The 18,642-nt window shown below is 31.9% G+C and overlaps 1 protein-coding gene across 44 annotated transcripts in view; it reads left to right on the top strand.

Moving 5' to 3' along the window:
* The first annotated feature begins 2,068 nt into the window (after positions 1-2,068).
* The window catches only part of Cda5 (Chitin deacetylase-like 5), a 341,828-nt gene continuing 325,254 nt past the window's right edge, over positions 2,069-18,642 (top strand). For 30 of the 44 annotated variants that reach the window (XM_073969790.1, XM_073969799.1, XM_073969800.1 and 27 more), the window contains exons 1-2: positions 2,120-2,456; positions 3,355-3,659. In XM_073969790.1, coding sequence (XP_073825891.1) covers positions 3,590-3,659 — 70 coding nt within the window. In that variant the 5' untranslated portion in view covers positions 2,120-2,456; positions 3,355-3,589. Of the gene's footprint in view, positions 2,770-3,354; positions 3,660-18,642 lie in introns of all 44 variants that reach the window. The other 14 variants (XM_073969792.1, XM_073969828.1, XM_073969796.1 and 11 more) reach the window with 6 other exon arrangements.

Here is an 18,642-nt window from a genome sequence, read left to right on the forward strand (position 1 = left end):
AAACTGTACCTACTCTATAAAGAATGCGAACATTCCAGGTGTAGATTCGCAGATCATGGTCCTTAAAACGTTTGCGGGTGTCGTCAACTTTTGATTGATTTGTTTTTGTTTTCTTTCGTTTTTTCATAGTAGGCTGTTTTTTCTAGGGGAGGGTTACTAACCCGACGCCCAAACCCAAGTTTTTAACGTTCTTATGAGTGAACGCGCCGCACATGTTAGCTCACTACCTTTAACAGGTGTTAAAGGCAGTTCCCCAGGTGACACCACGGGGAGGTCAGTGTCCACTTGAGATAAAAGAGGGACCAAGATAAATCCTGGGCTTTGCCATGCTAAAGCCGGTCAGGACCGTTCCTTGGTATCTTCCATCCCCTACGTCACCCCCTACGTATATATATCACGATGTGAAAAGTATGGACCAAATCTGTCACTCCCTTCAAGATTTATCGTGCGTACAATTTTTCCGAACATTTTTGAACTTTTGTAGGGGAGGTACCTGAAGCAGTGTACCGATATGACTTATCTTAAAACTTAAACTATGTTTAGACAAAATATTACGCAGGCAAAATTTTGGACCAAATTGGCAGATCCGTTTGAGAGTTATCTTGCGCTCCAACCACTACACACGTGTCATATTTTTTTGTTTTTTGCAACTTTCAGGCTATTTTCTCAGAAAGTATGGGCTTGCCCCCGATGAAACTTGTACCTTCGTATGGGGGACAGTAAATGCAACATGATACAACAGAAATCAAAGCGATTCGAGATATGTGGGAGGTACACGAAGGAGTGGACCGATTGAGTCCATATTGGAACTTTATCTGAGCCTAGTATAAATTTCACGATGTGCAAAGTATGGACCAAATCGGTTTCTCCCTTCAAGAGATATCGTGCGCATAAATTTTCTAAACATTTTCGAACTTTTGTGGCAGAGGTACCAGAAGGAGCGGACCGATATAACCCATCCTCGAACTTAAACTAAATTTGGGCAAAACATTACGAAAGCCAAATTTTGGACCGAATCGGTTGATCCGTTCGAGAGTTATCGGGCGCTACAGACATATGGACAGACATAGCTAAATCAACTCCAAATTGTTTGAAACGGATTTCGTCCAAACATACTTGGGGTCTGAAACCATTATTTCGATGAGGCACATTTCGCCCATATGAAAGTGTAGCATTAGTATAAATGCTGAGGTTATAAAAAAGAATTATGAATATGTATCTATCCGTTCAAAAGTTACAGAATTTTAATCAAGAAAAAAAACCATTCTGAACAGCGGTTGCCCTGGATTCCCTATATATCTGTTGCATATTTTACTCCCAAAGGTTCATTGGACCACACTCACACTTTACCTGTGGTGCCGAGATGTATTTCTGGTTACGTCCCTGATCAAATCCAATATAAATGTGTCATGTCTGGCTCTGGTTCAAAAGAGTTAAGCAGTGCTCATGATTATTCACTCTCCCCAGTCCTGAAAGCTGATATCAAAATGTGCAAATATTTCAGGAAATGTGTGAGTTTTTATACATTTCATACTGTTTTTTCTGTCAAAAACCATAAAATTGTAATTCTGACCAATCTTAGATGTTATAAATGTTTGCTAATTTAGTAACGTCATAAAACGTATAATCCCAATTGACATGACCTACCTACACTTCTGTATGATAGTTTGCAATTTGCATTGCTTTCAAAGTGGTGGAGATTCTAAAAAAATATTTGTTTAATTTTGGTCAAAAAACCTAAGTGGCAACACCTTAAGAGACACATTAATAATTTTGTTAAAATCTCTTCTTTAATTTTTTGAACTGAAGAGATTTAAGAGTTTGAACACTCGTGTCTTAAGTCTTTTGTTTAAACAAACCTAATCAAATCCAAACGTATAAACGCGAGCATGCTCTCACGTAGTTCCATTTTCGTATGCATGTAGTGGTGGTTTCTTAAATTCAATGAATGAATGAATCCATCAAAGTGTGGTGAGTTTTGTCTCGCTTTACAATTGGATTGCATTTCTTAAGGCCTATGACAGTGTCTGCATTTTGGCCATAAAAGCTAAAGTAAAGCTAAACTTTTGAGTTTTACGTTCCACACTTGAGCGGTACACTGAGGTATGGCAAAATTGTTAGCTAGGCAGCCAGCTATGCTTCAACAAAATACCAAAACAGTTTAAGAAAAGTGCTCGTGCGCAAAGCACGCAAAAGCGGTTGAAAACTTGGAATAAATAATTTGGGCGTTAAATTGAATAAAAAAAGATATAACAACAAATATTATAAAAAATATAATAAAAAAGCAAAAAATAAAAAAACAAGAAAAAATGTGTTTGCATTTAAACACCTAATACGGAATAATATAAAAATATTTTTGGAATTTATAAAAAATTTCAAATCAAAATTTGCAAATTATCAAAAGAAAGTTTAAGTTTTCCTTTAACAACCAGAGAAAAATCACTGGTCTGCTGTTGGTTAGTATTGAATCAAGTTGCAAACAACAAGGAGAAAATTAAAAGAAAAAAATAAGCAAAATCTCAGTGGAGAGTCTAATGTGAACATATTGTGTCTCCCTCGTTGGTTTGCTTTCTATCGGATTTTTTTTCAGCAAGTGAATTGAATTTTGTGTTCAAAGAAAACAAATCAAAGCAGACAAAATTGATTTTCATCTGATTTTTGCTCAAGTGTGTGTTTTTGTGTCTTTGAATTCCCGCCTAGCGTTTTGTGGAGTTAACAGCAGCACTTGCCACAGACTTTGAAATACAGAAATGGCAAATATTTGTGTAGGCAAGTGCAAAATGATTTTGTGATATTTTTGCTGGTTCGACATGAAACAACTTTTCGAAACCTAGAAAATTGTTACAATAGTCAAATTATCTGAGGCAGAAACACAAAATAATGCAACAAAATTTACTTTGCAAAACACTTATGAGGTGCAAATAAAATAATATAATAAAGTGCATTTATTTTCCGTTTTATTCTCCGTTTTTCCACCTGGCAAAAATCAAAACTCATAGAGAAACAAACTAAAGAAACCAACACCAAAGTCTAAACAAAATTCACAAACAAGACATAAAAATGCAAACAAAAAATAAACTCAACAATAACTACAAGCAATGATGATGGCAATAATACATAAATTTATAGTTCACCAGCCACTTTGATTCTCTTTTGGATTTTTGAGTGGCTTAAATAAAGGCATATCGTTTTTTTCTATTGCATTGTTGCACATTTTTTAACAAATAATAATAATTATTATTTTTTCCTTTTCTTTGTTGTGAATTTTCTGTGCTTATAAATTGTATCTTTTTCGCGAGAAACTTTGTTTAATTTTTTGTTTTTCCTTTTCTTTTTTCATTGTTTTTATTAAAGCTCTTTAAATAGTGTAGTAGCAGTTAACTAAAGAAGAAGAAGAAGTGGTGGCAAAAAATAGAATTTCATAACCATTGTAATATAATAACATTACAAAATCACATAAAATCGCATAAAAATTGTAACAATTGCAAAAAAGCAAAAGTAGAAAAAAGCTACAACATTGTCAAAAGAAAAAATTAAATACAAAAATATTTTGGAGTAACATCAACGTTTTGGCAGAAATACCAGCAAAATGGGTTTAATGAAACATCTCTATTGTCTCCTGTGGCTGTTTGGATTACTTTCTTTAATTAATAATTCAGGTAAGAATATGAAATTTACGTTGTTTTACTTAAACATTAAGTCTGGGTGTAGCATGTACATGATAGTAATAGGGTAAGAATTTTCCAAAAAAAAAATCTCAAAAAACTGTGTTTGGGGAAACATACCTTTATTAAAATAAAAGTTTTGGGAAGTACAAAAATTATCCGTAGTTTAAATATTTGATATTGGAATTAGAAATCCGTAACTGAGTATAAATATTCGCCAATAACGGCATACGGCATGGCTTCAAATTCTCTGTTATTGAATTGTTGGGAAGATTGCATTTTTGTTCAAAATTAAAGTATTGGAATGACAAATAGCAGTTGGCACCTCTAGTTTCAAGATATTTATTTAACACAATCCTATTCATTTTTGGAGGGAAATATATCTGATTTATTTTTGTTCTGCCAACTTCGACTGCAAACATAATTCGATCATTATCAAAATTAGTAGCCTTCTTCATATATCGGATACTCAGCTCATCGTCCAACCAAAGTACTTATATGTAGCAATGTTATAAGTAGACAGCGGAATTTGCATATTTTCAAATGGAAAAATGTTGCTATTCTCAAATAATTTTGAATATATTTTGTTATATTTTTATTTTTATATTTTTATTTTATTATACTATGTTTAAATATAATTAAAAATATTTAAAATCATTTGAAAATACCAAAAATTTTCTATCTGAATTTATGAAAAATATGCAAATTTTGCTATCTTTTTGTAAGGTATATATGCAGACACATATTATCAACACACCTAAATCGAAACTACTCACTTAAATATCAATTATGGTATTTATAATTAAACTTATTTATATGGGTTGGATTAAAACTAAGTTATGACAAACTGTTTACAAAGTTTTGAACCGCAAAAATACATTTAAGAAATCATCATCATAAATTTGGAGAGAAAAAAATCGTATACGCCGTAGAATTTTTTCAGTTAAAGAACTTAAAAACATATTGACTCAAATTAAAATTCTATTTCAACAAATCTTGATCTACTTCTCAGAGATGGTAGATAGTAAAAACCATGTGATAAAATTCTTTTGTCTGGATATCCAGCCATATTTTTTGTGGGGTATCCATAATTGGTACAAACTTTGCACATCGTAATAATTTTTCCAAACTTAGATTTAGAGTTTGAAGATGGGCGAGTTAGGTCCACTCTAACTGATCATACTTGTCCGCTTAAATAAAGTTCAAATCCAATTCACCTACATTACATCAGGTTGTTATTTTGATTCTGTTGTTAGGGAATCTCATATTTCCCGAGATAAGTACTCTAAAATTTTCAAAACTAAAAAAATATAAGAAAATTGTATTTTGTTCTAATAGCCAATATTGGATGTGCTGTTGAAATGTTAAGGTCCATTATGATGCATGTCTCAAGCGAAATTGAAAATTTGGAACTTGAATCATATCTAGGGTTCTTTTTTCAATTGTTTTTAAATGTAGAATTATAAAGCAAAAAGTAATTTCTTATGACAAATATGGGAATAATGTTTACAGTAGAACTTCTCTATAACGTATAGTTTTATAAAATATAAATAGATATACTATATGGGGATATCTGATTTCTTTATTTTTTGCTGTGGTGATGCTGCTATTCAGCAAAATATTTTAGTATATTTTCAGATTTTTATACCCTACACCACTATGTGGTAAGGGGTATTATGTGTTAGTGCATTTGTATGTAACATACAAAAGGAAGCGAGATAGACCCATAGTTCCTTCTAGGGATATACATAGAATCACTTTCTGAGTCGATTTATGCATGTCCGTCCGTCCGTCCGTCCGTCCGTCCGTCCGTCCGTCCGTCCGTTCGCAACATACAGGTCGCATTTGTTGACCGATTTCGCTGAAAATTGGGGAATACCATTTTTTTAGCCGTCGGAAGATCAAGTTCGAAGATGGGATATATCGGTCCACGTTTTGGTATAGCCCCCATATAACGGTACCCCCCGATTTACGGTATTTTGACGTTTTCAGCTACATTTTCAGACCGATTTGGCTATAATTTGACATTTAGGGTTCTTAAGTGTCAATAAACATATATAACAAAACTTGTGGACATAGGTCCACGTTTTGGTATAGCCCCCATATAACGGTACCCACCGATTTACGGTATTTTGACGTTTTTAGCTACATTTTCAGACCGATTTGGCTATAATTTGACATTTAGGGTTCTTAAGTGTCAACAAACATATATAACAAAACTTGTGGACATAGGTCCACGTTTTGGTATATCCCCCATATAACGGTACCCCCCGATTTACGGTATTTTGACGTTTTTAGCTACATTTTTAGACCGATTTAGCTATAATTTGAAATTTAGGGTTCTTAAGTATCAATAAACTTATATAACAAAAGTTGTGGACATAGGTCCACGTTTTGGTATAGCCCCCATATAACGGTCCCCCCCGATATATTGTATTTTGACGTTTTTAGCTACATTATCAGACCGATGTAGCTATAATTTGACATTTAGGGTTCTTAAGTGTTATTAAACTTATAAATTAGAAGTTGTGGACATAGGTCCACGTTTTGGTATAGCCCCCATATAACGGTACCCCCCGATTTGCGGAATTTTGACGATTTTAGCTACATTTTCAGACCGATTTAGCTATAATTTGACATTTGGGGTTCTTAAAAGTCAATAAACTTATATAACAAAAATTGTGGACATAGGTCCACGTATTGGTATAGCCCCCATATAACGGTACCCCCCGATTTACGGTATTTTGAAGGGTTTAGCTACATTTTCAGAACGATTTAGCTATAATTGGACATTTAGGGTTCTTAAAAGTCAATGAACTTATATAACAAAAGTTGTGGACATAGGTCCACGTATTGGTATAGCCCCCATATAACGGTACCCCCCGATTTACGGTATTTTGACGGGTTTAGCTACATTTTCAGACCGATTTAGCTATAATTTGACATTTGAAGTTCTTAAATGGCAATAAACTTATGTGACAAAACTTGTGGACATAGGTCCACGTTTTGGTATAGCCCCCATATAAGGGTACCCCCCGATTTACGGTATTTTGACGTTTTTAGCTACATTTTCAGACCGATATAGCTATAATTTGACATTTAGGGTTCTTAAGTGTAACTAAACTTATATGACAAAAGTTGTGGACCTAGGTCTAAGTTTTGGTATAGCCCCCATATAACGGCACCCCCGATTTACGGTATTTTGACGTTTTCAGCTACATTTTCAGACCGATTTGGCTATAATTTGACATTTAGGGTTCTTAAGTGTCAATAAACATATATAACAAAACTTGTGGACATAGGTCCACGTTTTGGTATAGCCCCCATATAACGGTACCCACCGATTTACGGTATTTTGACGTTTTTAGCTACATTTTCAGACCGATTTGGCTATAATTTGACATTTAGGGTTCTTAAATGTCAATAAACTTATATAACTAGTGGACATAGGTCCATGTTTTGGAATAGCCCCCATATAACGTTACCGCCCGATTTCAGGTATTTTGAGAATTATCTGTAATTTGAACATTTGACATTTGAAATCGTTAGTGGTCACCACACCTCTCCACCAAAAATTGTCAAGAAAGCCCCCATATAACGGTACCTCCCGATTTTCAGTAATTTGATGATTTTAGCTACAATATTAAACCGAACAAGCAGTAATTTGACATTTGAAGTTCTTAGTGGTCACAACACCTCTCCATAAAAAATTGTCAACATAGGTCCATGTTCGGATATAGCTCCCATGTAACGGTACCTCCCGATTTTCAGTAATTTGGCAATTTTAGCTTCAATTTTTAACAGAACTAACTGTAATTTGACATTTGAAGGTTGTAGTGGTCACCACACATCTGCATCAACAATTTTCAACATAGCCCCAATATAACGATACTTCCCTATTTTCGGTACTTTGAGGATTTTACTTAAAATGTTTAACCGAACGTAGGTCCATGTTTTTGTATAGCCCCAAAACAAACCTCCCGATTTTTCGTACCTTAGCTTTATTTTTTGGACGAACTTTCTGTAATTTGAAATTTAAAAGTCAACAAAAATTCTGCAACAAAAATTGTTCATTTAAGTTCATATTTTCGTATAGCCCAGATACCTCCGAACTAGCTGTTAATGACATTTGAAGTTCCCACGTTATGTACCGGTTTTCGATATTTTGAGGATTCTAGCTAAATTTTTTAACCGAATTAGGAGTTATTTGACATTAAAGGCTCCCATCAAAAACTGTCAACATAGGCCCAAGTTTTATTATAACCCCTATATAACAGTACCTCCCAATTTCTAGCCCACCAAAAATTGTCAACATACATAGTTAGATATAGGCACCATAAAAAAGGGCCTCCCGAATGAAGCATTTTATGTACACTATCTGACATTTTAACGTACTCACTTAAAGTTGGGGACAGGAATGAATATTTTATGGTGGAGGGTATGAAAAGTTCGGCCCGGCCGAACTTAATGCTTTTTTACTTGTTTTTTTTTTAATTTAAAATCAATTTTTATCAATGAATTTGCTCTTTAATTTCATTGATTTTTTTTTTTTTTGTTTTAAATTATGATTTATTTCTCAAATTTTAAGCTCTATTTGGTAGTGGGATTCGAATAATTACTATATTTTCTAAATTATTTAAATATTGTCAATACAATTTTTCCATTGTAACAATGAAAAACATTTGTTATTTTACCAAAAAGAAAAAAATTAATTTTCAACATTTATTTGCACTTTTATTTGGGTCTTTATCAGAAACATCTAAAAACTTCGTCATTTTTCGATTTTGAAAATGGTTTAGCTGTTATTATACCAACCGGGCAATAAACTAACTAAATTGATGATCAAAAAACTACAGCTTGGGAATTATATGAATTTGTATTCGAGCTGAATAATCTACCAAATATTAAAGTGATATATTTACCAGAAAATTATTATATAAATACGAAAGAAGATTTGAATTTGAGATATTAAATGACCAAACTTATCGCGGGCACAAAAAACGTCATTCAGTAATACCCACTAATGCTGGTAAAATAAACCATTCTTAATATCGAAAAATGAATACGTTTTAAGATATTTAACATAAATTCCTAAATAAAATAACAAAACAAATGTTGATAAATGTAACATTTATTTTTTATAAAATAAATTGTACCCAGGACCACTGTGCAACATTGGACTTACTCCGGAAAATTGTACCGTTGCAATAGTTACCTTGAAAAGAACCTTCTTTAAAAAATTCAAATAGATTCGAGACTGGTCCTTAAACTGCACTTTTCCCAAATTTTGTGTAGGAGGTACTCGAACGAGGTGCCCGAACATAACTCCCAAAATGATTTTGGGCGTTATGTCCGCTGCGCTTTGCGGACATAACTCCCAAAATTCGTTGGGTGTTATGTCCGTGAAGCAAAGCGGGCATAACACCCAAAAAAATAGCGGACATAACTCCCAACGATTTTTCCTTAATTTAAAAATTATTTCTTTGCTTAATTTTGAAATTTATAGTTATACATTTTTTTAAATTTTAGAGTAGAAGTTAGAATGTAAGCGGAATTATACATTTGAGAAGGCCTAAGTGCCAACCAATACCGAAGTATCCACAAAATCCTCCTGATTTCATAAAATTAGTTAAAAACGAAATTATTTAAGTATCAGTTAGGAGAAGTTTTAAATTGTAAAAATATTTGTTAAGAAAATCGCGCTATTTATTCAAAAATATTTTCGTTTTTCAGAAAGTATTTGAATATTTGTACAAACACTTTTTATATTCTTAAATTGTGAACATATTTTTCTAAAAAACCGCCCGATTTTTTTCAAAAATATTTTCGACTTTTTATCTCCTTAAGTTGTGAAAATATTTTCAAAAACTTTTTATTTTTTTAAATTGTAAAAATTTTTTTTTAAAAAATCGCGAATATTTTTACAAAAAATATCCTTTTTATCCTCGCGCCATTTTTTTCAAAAATATTTTCGCCTGCGGTGCTTTTTGTTTTTCAGAAAGTGCTTGAATATTTTTACAAAAGTTTTTATTTTCTTAAATTGTGAAAATATTTTGTAAAAAATCGCGCGATTTTTTTCAAAAATATTTTCGTCTGAAAAACGAAAAGCACCGCAGGCGAAAATATTTTTGTAAAAAATCGCGCGATTTTTTTCAAAAGTATTTTCGCCTGCGGTGCTTTTCGTTTTTCAGAAAGTGTTTGAATATTTTTACAAAAACTTTTTATTTTCTTAAATTGTGAAAATATTTTTGTATTTTTCAAAAATATTTTCGCCTGCGGCGCTTTTCGTTTTTCAGAATGTATTTAAATATTTTGTACAAAAACTTTTTATCTTCTTAAACTGTTAAAATATTTTTATGAAAAATCGTTTTTCAGAAACTATTTGAATATTTTTGCAAAAAAAAATTTATTTTCTTAAGTTGTGAAAATATTTTTGTAAAAAATCGCGCGATTTTTTAAATATATTTTCGCCAGCGGTGCTTTTCGTTTTTCAGACGAAAATATTTTTGAAAAAAATCGCGCGATTTTTTACAAAATATTTTCACAATTTAAGAAAATAAAAACTTTTGTAAAAATATTCAAGCACTTTCTGAAAAACAAAAAGCACCGCAGGCGAACATATTTTTGAAAAAAATGGCGCGAGGATAAAAAGGATATTTTTTGTAGTTCGATTTGAGATGGCTACTATTATTTTGTACTTAATTTGAAATAAAAATTGTATTTAAATAAAAATCAATTAAATTTTAAAAACGGACATAACTCCCATTGAGACTTATGTCCGCTAAGGGGGGTCGGACATAGCTCCCAAGAAATTTGGGAGTTATGTCCGCAAACCAAGGCGGACATAACTCCCAAAATCGTTTTGGGAGTTATGTCCGTTGGTAGTTATGTCACGGCACCCTCGAACGACGGGACCGATATAGTCCATATTCCAACCTGATACATTACTGGATGAAATAAAAGGATGTGTAAAGTTTGGACCAATCCGAAAATCCCCTAAAATCGACTCTAAATTGTTTGAAACGAATTTCGTCCAAACATACTTGGGGTCTAAAACGATGGGCACATCTTTGGTCGTATTTTGTATATTTTGTATTAACCTAAAGGCTGAGGGTATAAAATAGGTGGCGAAGCGACCCCATGCTGCAATATTTGTATAAAAATTAAATTGGACAACTGAACTGAAAATTTCTCTGTCATGATTGAGAAAATGTGTAGTATGAGAGGAAATTGTAGTTCTCTACACAAACCCATTATATATTAGGCAGTAGTCCCGTTATCTAGGAGACACATTATTGCTATTTGCATCAGGGGAAATATCAGTTTTTTTTTTTCCATATGTAGGCTACTTTGCCGGTATATGCCATCCAGGAATAAAAATATGGACCAAACAAAAAATTGTATATTTTTCATAAAAAAGTAATGGTCCATTTCACCAGCTAAGTAATATCGGATCATCATCCAAACTTGTAGGAATCTTCTTCGACCTAAACCCTTACCTCATGCAAAATTTTGTGACTATTGAGCTATAATTGCGACCTCTAGTGTGCTTATGATTACACATCAAGCAAAAAACTGGATATATTAGGCTGTAACTCTGTTATCTGACCACGTTAATCAATATAATTGGCATCAATGGAAAGGGCAAGAGTTGGTCTTCCAAATATTACACTGTGCGACAACAAAAAAAAAAAATGACAAGGAAAATCGAGTAGATTATGAAAGTAGATCTAAAAATATGAGACACGTGTATCGGCGTTTTTAAAGTTTACGTCGGAAAGTAACCAAAATAGGCGGGACAAGTTCCGCCCATTTTTAATTTCATCGAAATATTCGAATTAAGATATCTTGGAATCCTTGCATTTCAGGTATATAGTGTCTTTGGCAACTTTACTCAGGAGGGTGTGGGGAATATTTCTTATAAAAATTTTAACCCTCATGCGGTTCATCAAAGGGGTCTTTTTTGTCCTTTTTTTGAAAATCTTTCAAAAACTCCTTAAAAATGTGATCGTATCAAATGCAAATATTCTACAAAATTGTTCGCCATACAATTTTACTATAGGTCTCAGAGTATACCAAATCTGTAACTCTTGTCTAATCGCCAGGAATCTCTAAAAATGAAAAACACCTTTTACGGTTAAAGTCGGACTTCATCTGAGTTTATTCAAAATTGTCCCACAAAACATAATTTTAGAGAGATGATGTCAGAGACAAAAATATTCTTCATCCAATTTCACTATGGGTCACCAAAGAAATGAAATGTCTATTTACATTTTATAGCATGAAAATATCAGCATTAATTTTGCTGTAAAAACATGAAAATATTTCACAATTTTTTTGATGAAAAATGGTTCCTTATTTTTTGGGGTTGATACATGGAAGTATTATAAAACTTGGTTATAGGTGAAAAGTGTCAAAGGATGAAAAATGCTACACAAACTTTCACTATGAGCTTCAAAATAAACCATATATCTATGTATACTATTTCCTTACAAAATTAGATTACAAATTTATATATATTAGGATGAAATTAATTGTTTTAATTTTGGACTGTTAATTTTACATAATTCCATACTGGATCAAAATCTAGCAAAATCCTTTACTCTTTGGGAATATTGTTAAAGAAAGAAATGTTTCAAAAGAAATTTCATTGTTAGTCTCTGAATAAAAGAAATCTGTAACCATAACGTACAACATTCTTAGCAGCCCTTGTTTTTGGTGTAGGGTTTAGGGCCATATTTTACAATTTTTAACCAGATTGTCGTTGTGATTAAAAAATATAAATATCTTATTGATGGTTTTTCGTTATAAATTCATACAGAAGATGTTGTGTGTTCAATTTAAATAGCTTTAAAAACATTTATGGTGAAAATATATTAGAAAAATATAGAAAACCCAGATCGGACCTGCCAAAATTGCGTATTTTTAATACTTTTAACTTAAATTACGTATTTAGGATAAGCCATTGGTTGCTTATTTTGTATGTGAAAATACATTAGAGGTATACGGCTATGGTCCAGTGAAAATATAGGTTTCATATAGGCTCTCACATGTACAAAAAACTACAATGATGGGACTCACTCCTACCTTAGTGGCATTTACGTAATTAACTATAGCAATTGACATAAATGAATATATCTTAACTGGGTTCGTTATGGTCATTCATGATGCAGCTATTTACGCCATATTTTTAGCTCTACTTTCATAATGTAATCGGTTTTTTCCATAATTTTGAAAAAAATTGAATTTTGTTGCACAGTGTTATTTATGTAGGCGGAATGTGTCTTCCAGGAATAAAGATATAACCGGTATATTAAAAATTTTCACAATTTTCACACAAAAGTTATGGTCCATTTAACCCTCTAAATATCATCCGATTACCATCGGGCTATTTTTATAATACCCTTTCCACATAGTGGTGTAGGGCATAAAAAAGGAAATCAAAAACCTCATCTTGAAAAAATGTCCGATTTCACTCAGAAATCCCGGTTTCGAGTCCCAGGCCCAACAGAGGCAAAAACTACTTTTCAACAGTGGCAAAAACTACTCAGCGTAATGTTGCAAATATTTTCTGGAGTATTCCTCCATTGGCATAACTTCATCATTACTCTCTTTTATAGAAAGTAATGTTTACAAAACGCACTGACAGCCTTGCAAAGTAATAAGAACCGCCAACAGCATCCAATTTTGTAAACGCCAACAGATTTTACGCCAGGCTTTCTAACCCATGTAACAATTATATCCTTTTATTTTTTTTTAATTTGTTTCAATGGAATTGTAAAAAAAATTTGAAATTTACAATATTTCTGTTTATATTTGTCTGTTTGATTTTTAAAAACAATACAAGTTTATTATAATATTATTCTATATGTCGCTACAACAAAAATAGTTCTGGTTCACAACACATCATATTTCTTCGTATTATGCAACTAATGCTCTACTACGAATAGTCACAATCTTCAATTAAGAAAACGAAAACAAATTGTTGCTCTGTTCCAGAACCTGCAAGAATCTACTACATTTGGATTTTTTATAAAGCAAAAAATTTCAAAATTAATAGATTTTTGCAGGTTCTAGAGCAGAGTATATGATAGCAGGTTTTTTAGCTTCATTGGGTTCTATTTTCATTTTTTCTCAAAACTAAAGATAACAAACATCTACGAGATTTTTAATTGTATTATATTTTATTCAAAACATAAACAAACTAAAACTTGTTTAACTATAGTTACGCTTACCAAGTCATTGCCCTAATTTATAAAGGTGATTTTAGTTAACAATAAATGTGAGATATTTTATTTTAAAAAATATTGTTGCTCATCAATTGTTAAAAGCTAATTTCAAGGCTTTGATAACTCTACAAAACCTTTTGTTATTTAGATTAATTTAAATTTTAATAGATACTATTCCCAATCACAATTTCATTCACTAAAAGTCAACTCTTTTTCTACGAAAAAAAGTATAACAAGTATTTCATGTGTATCAAACTCCAAATTTGAAAATTCCTCACAAAGCACATACTAACGGTACACGATCTATAGAATTCCATTTAATATCCCACCAACCAACTAGCTGGTTCACAGGTATGGCTGTTTAACGATAAACTTGAATATTGTAGCAACCATAAAAGGGAACTTCCGTTTTTGTGTGTGCGTTTTGGGGGGAAGAAAGAAAAAGTGTTTAGACGAGTAAAATAAACATTTTTATGTCTTTGAATTAAAACAATGATAACCATAACGAAAGTTATTTGACCATAAAATGTGTTAGTATGTTAATAAAAACCAAACTTCACTACTATATCTGAACATCTAAACCATATGACCAGCAAACAAAAAAGTACGTAAAATGTTAAATCTTCTTCAATTATGGTTGGCGATTAAGAAACTAGAATCTTAAGAATGTATGTTTTTGGAAATAGATTTGCCGTTTGAAAATTCCTGTGGCATTTAAAATAGAGCTATTATTTTACGTTCTTTTTTAAGTACGTCATAAAATTAGTGATAACAAAAGACTTGAGACACGAATGTGTTTTGTTAGGTACTAGGGTTAGTAACAAAAGACTTAAGAAATAAACGTGTTTTGAAGTTACAGGACAAGGCAGAATTCGCTCCTATTAAGAGTGCATTCCGATTCATATCAGGTCAATATGAAACCTCCTCTTTACTGGGCTATATACAGTGTGAAAGGGGGCCGTAATTACCATGGTAGCTCAATACTATTGGGCAGTAATTGGTCCATAAAAATATTATAACTGAAATAATGATGAAAAATAAAACCGATGCTATTTTCGACTATCACAATTTCTAAAATCATACAACAATCCAAACTCTATTCATGTAAGCCATGGTCGTCAGGCAAGCGGTTGCTCTTTTATTGCCTAGAACACTTACGAGTCTTAACAACATACCACGATAAGTGTAAAAAACCACTTAAAAAGCTAAATAACCGTAACACCTATAAAAACCCCCATCCCCCATAAAAAATAAAAAAACCTTTGTGGATTTATTCCTTAAAAAAGCCTCTTTTCACTTTCATTACTTTCGGACATAAAGAAAGCAATAACAGACAATAAACTTGATATGTGATCACTTTACCGGAAAAAAAAGAGTATTATCAAACGAAACATAACAGCTCGGGCAAACCTTATTCTAAGCAAATAATACACACAATGAAAAGCGATCATTCATTCATTTCGTAGAACAACAATAATAATAACAACAACAATACCGATAATCTGTTGTTATTGACTTTCATTTTGACGCCTTTTGTTATGATTATTAGTTAACACTGAAGGTAGCCTGTCTCGTGCTTTTTTGTTGTTTTACTTTCATTTGAATATTATTTCATCATCGTCGTCAACATCATCGACAAACATTAACATCATTGGCATTTTGCCCAGCTATTTCTAGCCCCTATAAAGTATAACGATAGTGTCTGAATTCTTTGTGTTTTCTTTTTTACACTCGCCTTCCACCCTCTTCGTTTGGCCATTTCACTTTACTTTTACTGTTGTTGCTGCCACTCGCCATTAAGTGGAACTATTACGGCAATATATTTGAATGATGTTACGTCGTCTAAAGTGTTCAGCCAAAATGAAAATAAATGAAGCCGAACGAAAGTATTTTTTGTGTTATTATTTGTTGTCGTTTTGGAGTGGAGGAGGGAGGGGAAAAACATAATTAATTAGAGCAGACAAGATGACAAAAGAAATGAGAAAAAAAAATAAATAAATAAGAAACATAAAAATAGTAGAAAAAACACTAAAAGAAGAGAAAAGCTGCCATAATATCAATAAAATAAAAATCGCCATAAAAAAATTAAGACGATAAAAAGATTAGTGTTGGGCATGATGTTGATGAGTTCATAGCTTGTCATTGATAAGCAAAGATATTAATGTCCAAATAAACGTTCAAATAAATTTTGGAGGAATAATAATAAAGAAGTTTTTTTTTTCAAGTGGTCACTAAATTAGCCTCAGATAAATATATAGATACTATTTTTCAACAATAATATAATTGTTCCACAAACATCCCATCCCAAAGGAGACTTCTCTCAATCACAATAATAGCAATTTTTATTTAAGTATTACGAAAACTATTCTCGATGGCTGAGAATAAATTTTGGAATCTACTATTTTTGATTTTTTTGACAATGTTTTCCTTTATAAATTTATCAAAAAATTTAAAAGTTATAAACTTTTGCAGCTTCTGGAAAAATTAATTAACTCGAACGAATTCGAATTTAACACAAACCTAGTAAAATTTATTTGATGTTGTTCTATGTGAAGTAGTGATAGCATTTTTTTTTATTTTTGAACCAGTCCATGTAGAGTCGTGAAAATGTCTTTCGTTTGTTACACATAGCATAGCATTCACATTGTTTACCCAAAATTAAAAATTGTCCACAAATTCTCAATGCAAAAATCCGGCATCACATTTTCCCTCCAAAAACGAAACTAAGCAAAATGAGTCGAATAAAAAATTCAAGACAACTCCATATATGTTAATAAACTTCACCACAAAATATTTATAATTTCATCGGCTGTTGTATACAATTAATATGATTTTCATAAATTAATCAGATTAATGGTGGAGCTTCTTCGAAATACAAAAAAAAAAAAACAAAAAACTATGATGCGAAAAGTAAATGAAATGCATCAAAACCACAGCAAACAGCAGTAAGACGATAGAGAAAAATATGAAATGAAACTAAGGCAATAGAAGTAAGAGTTCAATGTCCGTTTATGTTTTTACTTCGCCTTTTGTTTGTTCAGTATAGTGTGTGAACAATGAACGAAAGTATAGTTGTAGGTGTTGCATAAAAAAATATAATAATAATTTTTAGTTTTTTCTTCTTCGCGATAAATTTGATTTGTTGGTCTATGATACATAAATCTTTACTGTTTGTGGACAGAAAATGTTTTTGATATCATATTTTATAAATAAAATTTAATGTTTGACAAGCTTATAGTTCGGAAATACAGTTCAGATATTTTTTGATTGAATTAAATATTTGAATTTCTTGACAACAATTTGTAAACAATTGCTTCCCAATATTAAGACTTTCGTAAAATCGAAATAAATATTCGTTATCATATAAACAAAAGACTTAAGACACAAACATGCAAGTTAAGACACATAACAAGTTACAGTTGTTTCTGTAAAGTAGATATATACTAAATAAAACTTGAATAAAATATTTTTGAATTTGTCAAAAAATGAAATAAAAAATTAAGTTCCAGTGTTTTATTTATAAATGCACTTAAGACTAAAAAATAATTTTTCATGATGGAATCTCTGCAATAAGATGCTTCCATTTTTTATTTCATTTTAAACTTTTCTGTAATTAAATTTAGGCCGAAAATGAAGATACAAATTTTCATATTCATGTATTGTCATCCAAATCTGAAAAGTGTGCAAAGCTTTAGTTCGATTGGTCAACTTTGTTGCAGAGCCTGAAGAAGTGTACTGTTTTTTAAATCTGAATTTTTTCCTATACATACTATTCAGAAAAAAAAAATAAATAAATAAATACAAATTCAAATGTACAAAATTTTAACTTTTAATTTATTACTGCATTAGGGTAATGACTTTTTTACATCAAATCGTAATTATTAAGTGATAAGTGGAATTAAAGTTATTTTAGTCATTAATAGGCAAAATTTTATTCATTCTCAATTTGGTCTACACTTTGAATAGTGTATTTTTTTCGTTTTTGTACCCTACACCACAATGTGGGGAGGGTATTATAAGTTGTTTTTGGCCAAAAAGTTTGTAACGCATCGACATAATGGTCGTACACCCATACATATATATACCAAAATGAATGTCTCGACGAGCTGAGTCGATCTGGCTATGTGTGTCCGTCCGTCTGTCTGTCCGTCCATCTAAACCTTGTAATCACGCTACAGGTCGCAATTTTAACCCGATCGTCACCAAATTTTGGGTGTTAATGACAGTCCCGGAGGAGAATAAGCCTATTGATTTTGGTGATGGTCGGATAATATTCAGGGGTCGGAATGGGCAAAAAACTTATTTGGAGAAAAAGTCAACATTTTATTTCAAAGCGAATATCTCCGCTTCTGTATGGGGTATATCAAAAGCAAAACCTTATAATGAAAGTAGAAAATATCGCCTTTTTGGCGATGTAACGTAGGTTGTCGTAGGTGGTCATACAACGAAGATATCGCAATAACCGCTAATTGAACCCAACTTTTCATTTTTGCGATTTTAATAATAATGACGAATATCACAGCTTCGGTTGGGGACCTTTCAAAAGCAAAGTCTGACTATGAAAGTAAAAAATCTCATCTTTGCAATGATGTAAAGCAGTAATGTAATCACGTACATGTCGCAATTTTGATTGGATCGTTACGAAATTTTGGGTGTCAATGGGGGTCCCACAGAGGAAAAACCTACTTTTGGTAATGGTCGGATATTATTCAGGGGTCGGAATTTGAAAAAAAAACTTATTTGGGGAA

Source organism: Musca autumnalis, unplaced genomic scaffold (genome assembly GCF_047663935.1).
Source record: "Musca autumnalis isolate F117 unplaced genomic scaffold, ASM4766393v1 scaffold_2, whole genome shotgun sequence".
NCBI classification, from domain to species: Eukaryota; Metazoa; Arthropoda; class Insecta; order Diptera; family Muscidae; genus Musca; species Musca autumnalis.